At 39.8% G+C, this 18,322-nt stretch overlaps 1 protein-coding gene across 2 annotated transcripts in view; it reads left to right on the forward strand.

The window, feature by feature from the left end:
- SLC25A21 (solute carrier family 25 member 21) overlaps nt 1-18,322 on the forward strand; it is a 494,918-nt gene that overhangs the window by 303,951 nt on the left and 172,645 nt on the right. For both annotated transcript variants that reach the window (XM_082737814.1, XM_082737815.1), the window contains one exon: nt 4,877-4,925. In XM_082737814.1, coding sequence (XP_082593940.1) covers nt 4,877-4,925 — 49 coding nt within the window. The remainder of the gene's footprint in view (nt 1-4,876; nt 4,926-18,322) is intronic.

Raw genomic sequence — 18,322 nt, forward strand, 5'->3', positions numbered from 1 at the left:
TGGTGCAGCCACTCTGGAGAAAACAGTATGGAGGTTCCTGAAAAGGTTGAAAATAGAGCTACTCTATGACTCAGCAATTGCCCTACTATGTATTTATCCAAAGGATACAAACATAGTGATTTGAAGGGGCATATGTACCCCAATGTTTATAGCAGCAATGTCCAGAATAGCCAAAATGTGGAAAGAGCCCAGATGTCCATTGACAAATGAATGGATAGAGAAGAGATTATTATGTATATATATATATACACATATGTTTGTGTCTGTGTGTGTGTGTGTATGAATACTACTGAGCCATCAAAAAGAATGAACTTTTGCCATTTGCATCAATGTGGAAAGAACTAGAGGATATTATGCTCATGGAAATAAGTCAGTCAGAGAAAGACAAATACCATATGATTTCACTCATATGTGGAATTTAAGAAACATAACAGATGAACATAGGGGAAGGGAAGAAAAAATAAGATGAACATAGAGAAGGAGGCAAACCATAAGAGATGTGGGACTCTAGGAAACAGGTTTGCTGGAAGAGCAGTGGGAGGAGAAAAGGGATAATTGGGTGATGGGCTTTAAGAAGGCACTTGATGTGATGAGCACTGGGTGTTATATGCAACTGAAGAATCACTAAATTCTACCCTGTGAAACTAATAATAGTTTATGTTCACTAAATTGAACTTAAAGAATCACAAAATAAATAAAGAAACATGGTTTAAAGCAAAAAATAGTAATCATCATCACCATCATCATCACCATCACCATCATCATCATCATCAGAGTCTCATAGACCTTAGATACCCAGTAGAGGACAACAAGCAGCCATTCTCACCCTGAGTTGATCTGGATTTAACTCTGAACTCTGACTGAAAATCAAAACCTCTTTCATTCTTTCTGATGCAGAAAGATGCTGCTAACTTGAACTCTACAAAATTATTTCTTTTGCTTCAAAGTAACAGTGAATGAATAACTATGGGGTTCTGGACTAAACACATTGTATTTAGCAATGTAAGTCATACTTTCCTATGGGCCAAGTTATCTTTTAGCAGGTAGTTTCATAGATGGGCATTGACTCGTTCAGACTTAGAGGTACATGAGACATCAGGCCATCTATGCTGTCATGATGAGAGGTGGGGCTTTTACAGGTAACCAAGGGGTAAGGGTTGGAGCCTCAGTGCTCACAGGTTTACATGTGACTGTGTAACTGAGAGCAGTGGGAGGATTACTGGGTATATTACTAATTTGTGGGCGATCGTGTTAACAGAGGCTAATATCTCACTTCTGCTTAAAATCTCTCAGAATGTCTTCAATGAAGATGGAATACAATAAGAATAAGAAAAAACAACCAAGAAGCTATTTTTTTTTTTAAATCTTTTACTGGCTCCTCATGGACACTCGGTTGAATTACAAGTGCCTGAGCATGAATCTGACCGTGACCACCATATATACATACACTTAGAGCCTCATCTCTTGCTGTGTCCTGCCCTTAACCCTCAGCTACTGCAATGTTCATCATGTTCTTTCTTATTTCCTTCTCTTTGTGTGTAGTGTCCCCTCCATGCCTGATACTTATTCTGTCCTCTTTCAGCCTAGAGGCCCTTTTCCTCACTTCACCCAACCCCAGGCTGGCTTGGGGACCTCTCTACTATGTCTCCATAAACTCTGAACATTGCACCTCCTCCCGTGAATTACTGTTCTTATGCATCTGTTCCCCTCACTAGACTCCATTCTCAACACTAGACACCAGTGTAAGTTTGTTAGATAAAATGGATAAAATGAATGTTTCAGGGCATTCTAGAGGTTAGAAAATAATTTTAAGTAACCCGAAAACTCTACCAACCTAATATAGTATCTACTTACTACTGGAAATGCCTATTGGCAAACAGGAAAGTAAAATAATTTTGCAAATACGTATAGGTAAATGTGAACAGATTCTTCGAATTCTGCTATTACTTTTAATAAGTTGTTGGAATTGTTGGTTCTTTTGGTAAATTTCTTGAGAGATACAACAACTGGGGCTATTTGGTGTTTAATATTTTCTTTGTACTCTAATGCCACATCAGTGAAGAAACTGCGTACTCCTTTGGCAAACTGATTCTGAGTGTCTTATTCCTTTATGTTCATGAGATGCACTTAAGTGCACTTAATAGGGGAGCCTGGGTGGCTCGGTCAGGTAAGTGGCCAACTCTTGCTTTTGGCTCAGGTCATGATCTCAGGGTTGTGGGATCAAGCCCCACATGCAGCTCCATGCTCAGAGGGTCTGCTTCCCTCCCTCTCCCTCTGCCCTACCCCTCACTCACACTCACTCTCTCTCAAATAAAGAAGTTTTTAAAAGAAGTACACTTGATAGATGTTTCTTGCAGTGCTTGGTAAGAAGGTATTTTACAAGTCTGAGTTTCCAGGCTAAATCCTATTTATGGGATTAGAGCTTTATCCTCTTCTAGCTAATATATTAAAGTTTAAATTAGAACGATAAGTAAAACTTACAGTGGTGCCTGGTTGGCTCTGTTAGGTAAGTGTCTGACTCTTGATTTCAGCACAGGTCATGATTTCAGGGTTTTGAGATCAAAGCCCACTGAGTGGAGCCTGCTTAAGAGTCTCTCTCTCTTCCTCTCCCTTTGCCCTCTGCCCCTGCCCTCCTCTCTCTCTCTCTCCAATAAATAAATAACATATATAAATACATGTGTATTTATATATACATAATTCAAGAATAAGTACATATAGAATATGAGACCTTAAGGTTCTATAGACCATTTACCTTTGCACTTTACAGAAAAGGAACTGATGCCCTCGGGGGTAAATTATCATTCCCTGAAAGCATCAGGATAAGAATCTTATTTCAAGGGGAATGTGTATTTTAAAGCAAGAGGAAGTGCATTGAGACTTTACCAGTTTCAAGGAAGAAACCCACCCATGCAGTCTTATTCCTAAAGTTAGAGCAGTACGCAGAGGCTCTTGGTTAGGCCTAGCGATTATGTTGCCCCCCAACCACCCCCAACCCCCCCACCCAATGCCTTCCTCTTCCCATCTCTAGGCAATGAGACTCTGATTGGGTCAGTGATTTGGTTACCAACGACTAAGGAGCATTCCTGCTGGGAAACCTGTGGCACAGACATTAATATTGGATCCTGTTAGTTTTAGTCAAAGTAAGACAGTTGTTTTGGGTCAATACCTAAGGCTTTGTAAACTGTATAGCAGGCTTAAGCAGGAAGAATTCGCTAAACTACTGCGGAAGGAAATCAGGATTTCAGGTAGGTGTGGGACCTTTGTGCTTCCTGGACCTTACCAGTATGAGGCTATTAAAGACACTCATATGTGTAAGTATGGAATGGGAGAGGGAAACTAAGTCACTGTTAAGCTCAAATTGAGTTAGTTTGCAAATGGAAAGAGTGGTAAATGATCTGCCCTTAAGAAACTATCCACAAATACTATGGCTTTGGGGCAAATCAACAAACACTATCAACCTCTGTTTGCTTATCTTCAAGTAAAGATGATGATAATACACACTTGCCTGGGGTCCCTGGGTGGCTCAGTCAGTTAAGCATCTGCCTTGGGCTCAGGCCATGATCCCAGGGTCCTCGACTGGGACTCAGGCTCCATGCTCAGCGGGGAGCCTTCTTCTCCCACTGCCTGCAGCTCCTTCTGCTTATGTGCTCTGTCTCTCTCTCAAATAAACAAATAAAAAAAATTTTTTTTAAATACATACTTACCAGGTACCTGGTGGCTCGGTTGGTTAAGCAACTGCCTTCACGGCTCAGGTCGTGATCCTAGAGTCCTGGGGTTCAGTCCTGCATCCGGCTCCCAGCTGCACAGGGAGTCTGCTTCTCCCTCTGACCTCCTTCCCTCTCATGCTCTCTCACTGTCTCTCTCTCTCTCTCAAATAAATAAAACCTTAAAAAAAATGCATACATACCTTGCCTAGTGGCTGTGCATACTAATGATGACATGTGTTAAATGACCATCACTGTGTAGGGGCTGAAAGTAAGGTAACTACTATGATTATTACTACTGCAAGACTAAAATTATGCTATAATCATTTTTACTACCCCAGTACATAAAACCACTTTTGCTGTTAATGTTGTTATGTGCCAGTAGTTTGTAACTGAGCAGTCTTCTCTGCTCAGACAACAAGAGAGAGGGCTTTACAAATGATTTGCAAAAAGGTATAGAAATTCTTTCTTGGTGTGCAATGGTTAAGATCATGGGCTTTATGGGGCTACTATGTACTTCTTAGCTGTGAGATCTTAGACAAATTATTTAACCTTGTGTGCCTTGGTGATCTCATCTGTAAAATGGGGATAATAATACCTTCTATCACAATAAGCTCTTGTGAAGATTAAATGAGATAGATTTACTCTAAGTACTGCTTAGAATACTGTCCAGCATGCAATGAACACTTAATACACGTTCTCTATTAGGCTATTAATGTATTAAATATGTGTGGGATCCTCATAACTACCTCTTGAGATAACAGACCTCATTATCTTTAGTTCAGGCCTTCAAACACTGAGGCTACGATTTATCCTAAGTGGCAGTGGTGGGGGTGCTGAGAGAGCGTCTCTCCCCTCTTTCCTCCTTTTCTTACCTCCTTTCCTTTGACATGTATTTATCTATCCGACTGGAAGCATACACAATAATTCCTGTCTACGTGATTAGAATTTTGGACATCTGATCCCTTTTTCATTTTCTTTTTTCCCTACAGCCTCACCTCCATGCCCATGGAGAGTATGTCTTTTGCTACTAGTCTCTAACCATGAGCTGTCATTACCAAAGCCCCAAGTGTTCGTTTGAATCTTTATAGTTGAGAAATCAATGGGGGTCAAGGAAACAAGAACCAGTGTTTACATAAGTGTTTATTGGACTTTTCTTTATCATCTTTCAGGTCTTGTAGAAATTTGCCTGATGCACCCCCTCGATGTGGTGAAAACCAGGTAAGGTTCTGCATGAACAAGTTTTATTGACTTTGGCTGATATCCAAATTTAGATCTGTCAGAACACTAAATGCTAGAACTTGTCCTAGGCCGGTAGCTTCTCCCAATAATGGCATTTATATTTACTTCTTAAAGAAAATGCTATTTGACAGATAAAATGTGAAAAGGGAAAAGCATTTTTGGATAGAGGTCATCTGAAGGTATACGATATTTTACTGCTTCACACGACAACCATAAAGTATGATTTGTGGCTAAGTTGGTAAACGAAGCAAATATATCAAAATGACGCAAAAACTAAACTTTAGTGAATTATGACAGCAGACTTTCATTTGGCGTTGCATGTAACAGATTGTTATTTAGTATTCAGCATTTTGGTGTGAGACTCCAAAATTTCAAGTAAACTCTTCAAATGGTGCTTGAAGAATTTATTCCTACAACTGTTTGGCAGTGCAAAATGCCGTGTTTCTAGGAAAATGCATTTGCTCTTGCAGAAAGACACAAATCAGGGCAATGTTTTAAATCTATTTACCAAGTGAAAAAAAAAGAATGTGGGTTTTAATATGATCTTGAGCATTTTTTAAAAAGCTAAATCTGTGGCTGAATTACTGAACTCTCTATCTTCTAAAATTAGAAGGTGTTAGAGTTGAGTCAAAGTTTCCATTTGTTTGCATTGTGTAAAACCCAGGAGCAGCATACCTAGGTTGGCGCTCCATAGCAAATAGTGCCTTGCAACAATGGCGGTGGAACAACCAAAGTTAGAAAATGCTTAAAGTGTCAGGCTTATCATTGAATGGACATGCTGCTTAATTTGCCTAAAGAGGCAGCAGAATCTTAAGCTGGATGCTGAAAGCAAGGGAAAGTGGCTTGCAAATAGTATCATGCAAATAATATTACATTTCTTTTTTTATTATTATTTTATTTATTTATTTGACAGACAGAGATTGCAAGTAGGCAGAGAGGCAGTCAGAGAGAGGAGGAAGCAGGCTCCCTGCCCAGCAGAGAGCCCAATGCAGACTAGATGCTGAAATCTCTTCATTATGATGTTGGACAGGAGATAACTGTATTTCTAAATAAGATAAACTGTAAACTATAAAAGATAATATAAGAAACCTTGTAACAGTCATTTTAGCAGGTTACTTTCCTTAATGACATCAAGGGCCCTGGACTCTAAACTCTTGCCGGCATTGTCAAAGTTGGCGGGGGACGCCATACACCAGACCAAACCTCACTTCCTTCATGGTTTCTTTGTGGGCTATTTTTGCCTCTCCCTGGATATTATTACTTGAAAGGTAGTACAGTGAATGAATCAGAGTATGGAAATGGGTCATTTTCAACAATATCTCATGTGCTGAAGTATATAGCAAAATAAGTGTTTACTTTTTAGAGTTCAGTCATTTTGGGGGGGGTTCTATTTGTGCCTGATTCTTTTCTTTGTTGAATGAAAGAGAACAGATTCTAAAAATTCATTTCCAAAGTCATACTTTTCAGGGATTTCTTTCTTTCTTTTTTAACTTTGTAATGATCAGTTCTGTTACCCCAGGCTGAGGGCAGAGGGAGGTGGTGGTGACCTGAGCCCATTGGTCAAGGCTACCCGGTAGAAGGTAGAACCGTCTGTCTACTGGTAGCCGGAGCCCCAGCCATTGCCTGTTCACTGCCTGAGGCACCCAGGGAGGGAGAAAAATCCTCCACTTTATCCTTTCTTCCCAGTCTTCAGTCTTCCACCAGTGTTTCTATTTGCTGAGCTGTGGAAACCAAGAAACCCAGCCTAGCAGAGGGCAGGCTTTCTGCATCATAAAGCAGAACAGAACAAGGAGGGAACTAGAAATGTGTCTGAAGACAAACAGAACCAGGACTGAAAAGCTGTCATTTTAGTGAGATTGGAGAAAGAGCTGACATAACCATGAATTTTCTTTTCTTTATTTTTCTTATTGAGATATAATTGACATTCCATTATATTGGTGGTAGGTGTACAACATAATAATTTGGTATTTTTTTAAGTTTTTAAAAAGTTTATTTGAGAGAGAGAGAGAGCACAAGCAAGCAGAGTGGCAGGCAGAGGCAGAGAGAGAAGCAGGCTCCCTCTGAGCAAGGTGTCTAACACAGGACTCTATCCCAGGACCCTGGGATCATGACCTGAGCCAAAGACAGCTGCTTAACCAGCTGAGCCACCCAGGCATCCCAATAATTCAATGTTTTTATATATTGCAAAATGATTTCCACAATAAGTCTAGTTAACATCTGACACCATACATAGTTACACTTTTTTTTTCTTGTGATAAGGGCTTTCAAGATTTATTCTCTTAGCGACATTCAGATATGCAATATAGTATTATTAACTATATCATCATGCTCTGCATTACATCCCCAGGACTTGTTTATGTTATAACTCGAAGTTTGTACCATTTGACCCCCTTCGTGCATTTCACTCACCCCCCCACTCCCAGGCTCTGGCAACCACCAGTCCGTTCTTTTTATCTATAAATTTCTCTTTTTTTCTTCCTTTTTCCTTTTTTCCCCCCAGATTTCCCACATAAGTGAGATCATATGGTAGTTGTTTTTCTGTCTGACTGATTTCACTTAGCATAATGCCATCAAGGGCCCATCCATGTTGTTGCAAATGGTAGGATTTCCTTCTTTTTATGACTGCATAATATCCATTGTGTATAGTGTATATTGCGTATATATATATATATATATATATATTTATATACAAAATATATACACATATATGTATGTGCACACACATATACGTACACACGTTTTCTTTACCCATTCATTCACTGGTGGATGCTTATGTTTCAAGCATGCATTTTTAATTTAGCAAGGTTAATATGCACTTACTCTGCATTTTAGAAGATGATTAGAAGTTACAATTGATTAATTTTTTATGAAAAGATTTTAGGCACTGTGGCACTTGCCTTTCTCTAAGAAATACTATATTCTGCCTCACATAAGTGTAGGTCCAGGGATAGACCTAATGTAAGCATAGTCTAGCCACATGCCAACTGCCTTGCAAATGTCCCCACCTTATCATAGCAGAGGAGATTTGGCTAAGATGCTATATACGTGGCAGTCATGTAGAATCAGGTTCTCCTTTGAGATTCTTCCTAGAAACATGTGCCTACACTCTCTTGTAGTTCTTTTATAGTTTATAGACAAAGGACGCTCTGGTTAAGAACACGTGACTACAGATCACAAAAGGCTCTATGCACTTGTATAGCCAGGTAGACCGAAGGTAGTTTCTGGTTTTGGACTCCAGGGATTCAAATAAAATAATCAGTCATATCTCATATCTGTCTCATATTCTCTCTCTCTTCCTCTCTCCCTTCAGCTTTCCTTTTCCTATAAAGGCTTCATTTGAGGGTCAGGTGCTTCTCTTACTTGGCTCCAGGTGGCCCCGGCAGCTTCCAGCTTACATGGGCTTTGGCATTTGTGTGCGCTCTCTGAGACAGGATAGCCTGGAGTTATCCTCCAGGTTAAGAACTCTGGCTGTAGGATTAGGCAACCTGGTTTCAAATCCAGCTTCTTCGGTTGTTATCGGCGTAGCATCAGGTAAGTTACTAAACTTCCCTGTGCCTAAGTTTCCCAAGCTTTAAATGGGAACAATAATGGCGTCTACATCACCATGAGAAATAAATGAGAGTATATACATCTATGGTGTTTATATATACATATGCCTACATGGTGTTTTATACTATGTCAGCAAAGGAAAGGGGACTGCAGAGACAAATGGAGTTTGTAAGGCAGTCAGGGAAACACGCAAGGGAGAATAAAAAGTGTGGGAGAGGGGAAATGTTTAATACGGAATCAGGCGGTTTCAAGTTTCCAAGCCGGAAGACTTGTGTTATATGAGCACTACATTTAAATCTTTTCTCGGAATGGTGTTTGCAAGTAGATAGTCCTCATGGGTCTGAGGGCAGGAGAGCATCAGTTTCATCTATGTGTTTCTGTTGACATCATTCCACATATCATTTTAGGGCTACGTGGTGACATTGTTTAGGGCTGCACACCACAACTGGCCTAGTGCCTAGCCTCCAGGTGGTGCCCAGCAAATGCTGATGCATTAAATTAATGCAGATTAATGTAGATTTCATTAAAGAGGTGGGAAGTGAGAATCTTTTGAAATGAAAGAGGAGAAATTACTTGATAGGATGGTAGGCAGAAACATCTCAGGCTTGCAGTGGAGTTCCAGAGCCTGGATTAGGGCAGAGTGAGGGGACAGGGTTTCCAGCAGGGGTGCCAAAAGGCAAGCAGGACGGATTGAACCAGCACAGGGACTGAAGGTGCCCAGAGAGCAGGTGTGACAAGCTTTGAGATGGAAAGCAAACCACTGGACTTCATCTAGGACAGTGCCATAAACAAAATTAAATGAACAACACATAGGTAATATTAAGTTTTCTAATAGCCACATTTTAAAAAGTGGAAAGAAACAGTAAATTCATTTTAACAATATATTCAGTTCAACCTCATATGTCCAAATCACTGCCATCACTGCATGTTAATCAATATAAAAACTATCAGTGAACGGTTTACATTCTTTTTGGAAATATTCAGTTCTTGAAATCTGGTGCCTGTTTTACACTTGGAGCACACAGCAACACCGAGGAGTCCATTACATCTTGAATGCTCCATAGCCGTGTGTGCCTGTGGTTCTTGGATTAGACAGCAGAGGCCTAGAATGCAATGGGAAAGGACTGCTATAAGGGGAAAGAGAGTGGCCCTGTGATTCCTTAGTAAGAAAAGTCTCGCTTAGAATGGGATGACGGTTGCAAATGAGCAGGGTCCTAGTGGGAGGGAATTTTACTGCATACACATTTGTACCTATGTGGGGAAAGTGGCAATTAGAAGCCCCGAAGATTACCCCCATCACAGTCCGAGAGGGTTTTAGCTTATATCCCTTTCACACTTTCATTCCCGGGAAGGGAACTGGTCGTTCGCTGTGCTTCCAGAAGAGAGAATTACTGAGTTGCTCATTCTGTTTCACTCCCAGTCATTTTTAATCATTTTTGTTTTGTTTCATTTTCGAATGAGGCCTAAATCAGGTGCAAACTAAATAAATTACCGATCCTGTAAGGACTGATCTTTCAAAAGCGTGTCCTGTCAAAGAGCTGCGAGGCACATTTTCTGGGGGGTGCGGGGGAAGGCGAGAAGGGGAGGGACATCGCATCTCCTTACAGAGACACAGTTAGAAGCTGCTGGTGAGTGGACAGGCCGGTACATACCTCGCCTTTCATCCTCCCTCCCATCAGGACTTGACTTGCACTAAAAAGTCTTATCATACTTCTCTCCAAACATATTAATCACTGTGTGAATTCTAAAGACTCACATGGGTTGAAAACTTGGCATCCACACACTATAATATGTGCTTATGGGCTTTTACTCCAGTTTTTGAGATTGATTTACACTCACTGTTGGTGGCTCCCACCTCTCAGACCTGCTGAATGCCAAACGCCTGGGGAGGGGGGGCTACCCTCCTGGGTGAATCTTAAGCAAGGAGCCCAGACTGCTCGCTAGGTCAGCCTTTGGGAAACATTGCTAAATACCCTCATAGGCTGTTCTGTGAAAAGTCTTCATGGAAAGATTTCCTTTTCTGTCTCTGTCTCTGTCTCTGTCTCTCTCTCTGTATGTGTGTTAAACACTTCATTTACCTGTGGTTCTCCTTGGTTTCCTTTATGTAAACTGCTTTGTTAGTAATGAGTGGAATTGGAAGGACAGAGCTTCCCTCGCGGAGCTCACTCTGCGGTCTGTGAGAGTGCTAAGGGAGGGTATCTCTACAGACAGGAAAAGCATTTAATGTCTTACTGAGTGAGGTGACAGAGGCAAAAATCAATGCCAGAAGATGGGCGAGGAGTGAGCATTGGTTGTTAGGGAGGGAAGGTAAATGGCTGTGATGGGTAAAAATGATTTAGAAGCATTAGCCCACCACAAACTTTATTAAAAAGAGAAATCTGAGGACAGCTGTGGAGAGAGGCTGCTTTGTGGGGAGCCCAGTAGAGAGCGAAGGGCTAAGAGCTGGGGAGGAGGACCCACAGCTTCCCTTTATGGGGGGAGAATGGGGCCAGCTGTGAACTTGAAAATGAACACTTAATTTAGAGGTTGGGGAAGGAACATTGAGCAGCCACTGGGGCCAACAGAACAGCAGGGTGGAAACAAGGAACGAAGAATGTTTTTTTCCCCAATAGATCCTTTTAAACAAAGAAGAGAGGAATCCTTTCAAAATGGGAAGAGAGCAGTGGGGAAAGTTACGATGGAGTATAGAGGGGAAGCGGGAGAGTCTATAAGATTAAAAAAATTAACAGAGCAGTCGAGTGGGGTTATTTCCATATGTTAACGATTTGTCCGTGGTATGAAACATTAAGATCACATTCAGGGTTAGACCATGGTTATGCCTGATTTCTCATGATCCGTAGAAATTCAGGGCTAGACCACTGTCATGGCTTATTTCTAACCATGGAGAGAATGTGTCTGAGGTAAAGTAAGCAAGGAGTAGAACCACATTTTTACAAACTGTATTTTTATTGGGACTTTGTCATTGTAGCTAAATCAATCAATGGCAACATATAATGGTAAGAAATGGTCACAATATCCCTGAATACATGTGAGTATAAGTAACTCCAACTTTGCTTTTGAGGTTGCATGACCATACTAGGATTTCTTTGGGATTTTATTGAACTGAAATGTCTTTATTTGTAGTTATTGAAAGCAAGGAAGTACTAGGCAGTGAGCACACTGCAACCCTACATTGGTTGTCATTCTTCTCCGTGCCGTCATCATTAAAGCTTTTATTTATTAAAATAATCAAATCAAAAATGGTGCACAATATAGACAATATATTTGGGAAGGATAGAAGTGAAAATTAACTGTGCTCTGCTTATTACATCATAGAACTGCTGTAAATACATAAGTGGATAAATATGTGCTTTATAATGCCATTTGCAGGATGTCAGTTAGCGTACCTGGTTAAGCGTCCAACTCTTGGTTTCAGCTCAGGTCATGATCTCAGGGTCATGGGGTCAAGCCCTGCATCAAGCTCCACGATGAGCACAGAGTCTGCTTGAGATTCTCTCTCCTTATCCCTGTGCCTCTCCAACTTGTGCTCTCTCTCTCTCTCTCTCTCAAATTAATAAGTCTTTAAAAGTAAAATACCATTTACTCCCACCTAAGTGCTTTATTACAGATCAAATTCATCATTGCCATTGAGTGCCTGACAGACATTGAAAGGCCCCACATTTGCATAGTGATTTAATTAAAAGGTGACTATAACCTAAGGGCAACCTTAAAACTAGAGAAAATTATCCTATTTTGTGCATATCTATATTCTAGGTTAGTGTTGACTTTCTGGAGAAAGGCAGAGAGTTTAGGGATAAGAGGCCATGACACCATGAAGAGATATTACTGCTGGGATTTTTTTTTTTTTTTTCTTTGAGAGAGCAAGCAGGGGAGGACATGGGGAAGAGGTTCTGTTGGGGGTCTCCATCTCAGGACCCTAAGATCATGACCTGAGCCAAAATCAAGAGTCAATTGTTTAAATGATTAAGCCACCCAGATGCCCCTACTCAAGGGATTTTTACTGTAACAATGCTCTGCCTCTCTTTGGGATGACAAGTGTTGTATCAGAACACCCACAAGGGTTCAGAGTCGAAAGTCTTTCCCTCCCTCACATTTGGTGGTCCTTCCCAGTGGACATAAAGCCAGGCCCTAGGCTGTGTTGATTACAACACAGCCTAGTTTCCTTACTCATAGTACTAGGTGCATCAGTCTTTGCTGTTACTAAGTAGTTTTAATCATTTCTTTATTTCATTTATGTAACCTGCTTTGTTTATGACTGGAAGTGGAAGGACAGAGGTTCCCTTGCAGAGCTCAGAGCAATGATGAGGAGATAGAATGAAAGGACACCTAGAGACCTGTCTCTCTGAGATATTGGGAGGAAAATTGGTCCCAGAGATCTTATGCAGAATAATCTTGCTACCATACACTAAAATTATTTTTCAGATTTATTAATAAGGAGAAAATCCTTTCTTTAAAAAAAAAAATCCAAGCCGCAGCAACTTCTTCCTAGGAACATCGCCAAAGGCAAAGGAAGCAAGGACAAAAATGAACAATTGGGACTTCATCAAGATCAAAAGCTTTTAGACAGCAAAGAAAACAGTTAACAAAACCAAAAGACAACTGACATAATGGGAGAAGATATTTGCAAATGACACATCAGATAAAAGGCTAGTATCCAAAATCTATAAAGAATTTATCAAACTCAACACCCAAAGAACAAATAATCCAATCAAGAAAGGGGCAGAGGACATGAACAGACATTTCTGCAAAGAAGACATACAAATGGCCAACAGACACATGAAAAAGTGCTCCATATCACTCGGCATCAGGAAAATACAAATTAAAACCACAATGAGGTACCACCTCACACCAGTAAGAATGGCTAAAATTAACAAGTCAGGAAATGACAGATGCTGGCGAGGATGCGGAGAAAGGGGAACCCTCCTACACTATTGGTGGGAATGCAAGCTGGTGCAGCCACTCTGGAAAACAGCAGGGAGTTTCCTCAAAAAGTTGAAAATAGAGCTACCTTATGACCCAGCAATTGCACTACTGGGTATTTACCTTAAAGATACAAACGTAGTGATCCGAAGGGGCACGTGCATCTGAATGTTTAATAGCATCAATGTCCACAATAGCCAAACTATGGAAAGAACCTAGATGTCCATCAACAGATGAATAGATAAAGGAGATATGGTGTGTATATATACAATGGAATACTATGCAGCCATCAAAAGAAATAAAATCTTGCCATTTGTGATGACGTGGATGGAACTAGAAGGTATTATGCTTAGCAAAATAAGTCAATCGGAGAAAGACAACTTTCATATGATCTCCCTGATATGAGGAAGTGGAGAAGCAACATGTGGGGTTTGGGGGGTAGGAAAAGAATAAATGCAACAAGATGGGATTGGGAGGGAGACAAACCAAAAGAGACTCTTAATCTCACAAAACAAACTGAGGGTTGCTGGGGGGAGGCGGGGAGGGAGAGGGTGGTGGGGTAATGGACATTGGGGAGGGTATGTGCTATGGTGAGTGCTGTGAAATGTGTAAACCTGGCGATTCACAGACCTATACCTCTGGGGCTAATAATACATTATATGTTTATAAAAATAAATAAATAAATAAATAAAGACATGTAAAGAGATATCCATAAAAAAAAAAAAATCCAGTCGGCTCCCTCCACATAAAATAACAAAGCTCAATTACATTAACTCAACTGTAACTCAACTTTATAATCTTGAACTCTAGTTTCTAATTTTTTTCTTTCCTTCCTTTTTCTTGTTTTTTCTTTTTTCTTCCTTTCTTTCTTTTTATTTTTCTTTTTTGTAAATGGAATTCTTTTTTTAAATTACTCCCTAGGGAAGCATATTGTTTTTATGACTCACATTGTAGAACCTTTGTAAAGTGTTTAATCTCCTTCATTTGTGTTTTTGTCTAAATTTTTAGAATAAAGATTTGGTGTTTAAAGTACAGTAGCTATTATTCCCCAACTAATTAAATGGGCTTAGAAGATTCTCCCTTAGGTCATAATGTAACATGTGTTCTGTTTTGATACCTCTCTCTTCCTTCTGCTTAACTGCAAAAGCTTATCCTATGATCCCAGCCTAGAGGATGAGAAGAGAAAGCGCCTATGCATTCTTCATGCCTGTCAATGGGCTTCTCCCGACATCTTCTTTCTATTTTCTTTTTAAACTGAAAGGTAAATAACTCTTAAATGGCTTTCTTATCTTTGTCATGGGAAAGTGAATTACTTCTAAAATGAGCATCAGCATGAAAACTATTTCCTCTGTTTCTCCCCGCAACCCCAGCCCCCATCCAGAGTTTTATCCAGTTGTTTTTAAATTTTCAGCAGTTTCATTAAGCTACTTATTTAGCCAATGTCCTACACACTTTCCCCTATAATGATGTATTTTGCCTTAGCCATCTTAAACTCCAATTTTTGCTTGTTAGAATTCAATAAGACTCTAAAATAATAATAGAGTAAACTGATTTGCGATTACTTTGATTTAAAAATGGGATATTTTTCTAATTGTTTTTTTTTAAAATACAATCAAGTTTTCTCAGATAATCTTCTATTTTAAGTATAAGTTTTTGGGGGTAGAGAACTTGGAACTCATTCCATGTCTATTTTCAGTGGCTATTCAAAGCCTTTTGGAGATAAGCCCTAGCTCTAAATTCAAGAGTAAAGCAAAAGTTCAAACCGTTCAAAAAGTTCAAAGCTTGTATTTGGCTATCGTACTTATTTTAAATGATTTTAGTCAAGCTTTAAGCAATCTGCCACCAGCAAAAATAAAATTGTCTTATTAAGGGTGTTTCTTCTCATCTGCATCTATTCAAAAGAGCAGGTGCTTATCTCAGAAGGACTGGAATATTCCTTAAATGTTCTTGTGCCATGGAGGAAGCTCTTCCTATAGCGTGAGAAAACTTGAAAGTGTTGAGAAAGAAGCTGCTTAAGAAGAGAGGCTCTAACTGTGGGCTGAACCCTAGAACCTCAAGCCAGGCCCATGGGAAAGCTGCTTTGGAGTTGAGTATAGAGTGGGAATCAAGCCTAATGAAATCTGAATTGTTGGGATTGTAGTCCAGCTGAAAGTTATGGTTATGGATACTCTAGAAGACTGTTTTTCCTTTTTGTGACGCAAGAATAAAAATCATAAATTTCTTTAGACAAACAAATTCAAGGCTGATAATGTAGTATCTTAACTGTGAACCTTGACCAAAAATTGATAAAATTGTTTAATGTTCCTGGAAAATCAATTAATTCTCAAAATATTCTTTGAGATGGCTAAAATAGCTCCTTTGCAGTCAAGGCACAGCTGAGATTTAGTTTTGACATAATGAAGTTTGCAAGATGATAAATAGAGCTGTATATTCTCTGGATGCAATTCTGCGTACTCTGCGCCAAGTTCCTGCTGAATAAAATTTTCCCATTTGGGGGCTATTGAATAATATTTTCTCCGGTAAAACTTTTGTGAGTACCTAAAAGGTCACATACTTTCCTTTTATAGCAAAAACGATTGAAAAGTAAACTGAATGTCCTCAACCTTGAGTAATCAAAATCTATCTGGGATATTCATTTCTCTTTGTTATGAAAAAACCCAACACATGATGGTAAAGGTCTCATTTTCAGATCTAATCCAAAACTGCTAAATACCCAAAGAAAAAAATGGGCTCTGGAATGTAAATCATCTATTTATGTCCTTTTAAATTCAGAAAATTAACAAGTACATGCAAGAAAAAAAAAAAGGAATAATTTTTTTGTTTTTGGATGCTCTGAAGTGGGAGCTGGTTAGAACTCTGATCCATTATCATTCTGAAAGGACAGGCTAGCAGAGATGGTCCCTTCATACACAGGCTTTCCAGCCTTTGCGGACGGTGTCAAAGGAGAATGTCATTACCACGTAACAACTCAGAGAGGCAACAAATCATAAAGGAAGATGAAGATAGGAGATCAGCATTCTAGTTCCAGGCTGTTGGCCCCAGATGTGTGTCAATAGAATTGCTCTGGAACTTGATTCTTTACCTGGAAGTTAAGGGTATACCCCTAGTGATCCAATGTGATGTTCTTCCAATGTGATGTTCTATGTTTCCAAGGCCATGTTTTCACTGCTTAAAAATGTGATCTTAGTACATAGCTAGCAGTGGGATTTCTACATTCCCTGAACACACCAAGCTCTCTCCTGTCTCAGGACCTGTGTGCCTGATAGCCTTTCTTCCTGAAATAACTAGCTCCTTCTCAACCTAGGCTCAGTTGTCATCTCTGAGAATCTTCTCTGGCCATCTCATCTCACATAGCCTCCTGTGTTTCTCTTTCTCATTTATCTTTGCTCTCATCTTCTGATTTCATCAAGTAGATTTCTTTGTGTCCACATTACTTGTAAGCCCACCTCCCTCGGAATGTAGGCTTCTATAAGCAAAGCCCCTTCTTTCTCTGTTCACTGATGCAGGCACACAGCGTCTAGAGGAGTGTTGGCACAAAGTAGGTCCATGGTAAATACTTACTGAATGACTGTAGTTGAAAAATTGACACTACATATATAGTTTTTAAACTGTACATTTGGAATAATAAAACAAACAAAAGTGCTAAGACTGACTTTTGCTCTAATCATGAGCCAGGCTTCACACAAGGGCAATTCACATACTTTATGGAATTCACATATTTCTTTGGCTACATAATCTGGGCATTTCATAGAACCTAAGCTGTTCTTTCTTTAGTGCTTAACTTGTGGTTTATAGTTTTATACCACAGAGAATTAGAAATGATATTCATATATTTGCTCAGTGCCAGTGAATTTTCCAGGACCTCTATACCAGCTGCTCTTTTGCTAATCCTGGCATGGAAAAGCTGTCATCTGGATTCAGGATAGTTGAGCCTCCCTCAGTCCTGTGTATTCTCTTCTGCCAAGGTTTAAGCATCTTTCTTCCAGTCTAGTGCATGCATGACCCCCCATCCACTAAGCTAGGAAGAGAAGACCTCACCCCCCACCCCTGGGTGGTGTGCATGCAGATTGGTGGTTATGATGCTGGTGACAGGTGGGCTCCACGAAGTCACCCTGGACCCTCCTTAAGGAAATGTTTTTCGTGATACAATCTCATTTTTACTTCTACAACTTACTGAGGCTTACTGATCTATGTGTGTGTGTATGTCTGTGTTTTAATGAATAATGCCAGATGGAGTAAGTAGAGCCTGTTGCATTCCTCAAGGTAGCTCTTTTTGTTAGTTCAGTAAGTGGTTCCTTAATGAATCAAAAGATATAGACATCTCTCTTTATCCAGATTTATTAGGTATCTTGAGCTTTTTCCTCTTTCAGAGACAACCAGGATGAATAGAATAGTAGTGTCAAATAGGGCCCTAACTTCATTGCAAAACAAAAACAACTCATGACTTCCAAAAGTGATATTTTCTAGTCTCTTCTGGAATTGGGGGCGGGGGAAGGGAGAGCGAGAAACAGATATTTATTAAGAAAATATTAAGCACCGCTTCTGAAGCAAGGATTTGGGGATCATTTTGGGATTTAGGCTGATGTTTGGTCCTAAAGAATTCCAGAGTAGCATTTCGGTTTCCTTGTCATACACTGAAAAGTTATGTAGATTGTTTAGTTGATTTCCTTTTCGTACTGAAACAGAGGAACTATCAGGTTTGATAGAAAAGAAAAAGAAAAAGAAATGGCCCTGAAATGAATCTCAGGTTAAAGAATTGGTATAAAGAACTATTGCTGCACATTTTGATTTCCCAGAGTGTGAGAAAACTGTCCCTGTCCAGATGCTTGCCAAGTTCTGAGAGAACATTTAAAAGTGTTTTTTAGGTAGCACGGGGAGATAGTCAGGGTCTTGTATGCGGGTGTTCC

Source organism: Mustela nivalis, assembly GCF_964662115.1.
Source record: "Mustela nivalis genome assembly, chromosome: 6".
Taxonomy (NCBI): domain Eukaryota; kingdom Metazoa; phylum Chordata; class Mammalia; order Carnivora; family Mustelidae; genus Mustela; species Mustela nivalis.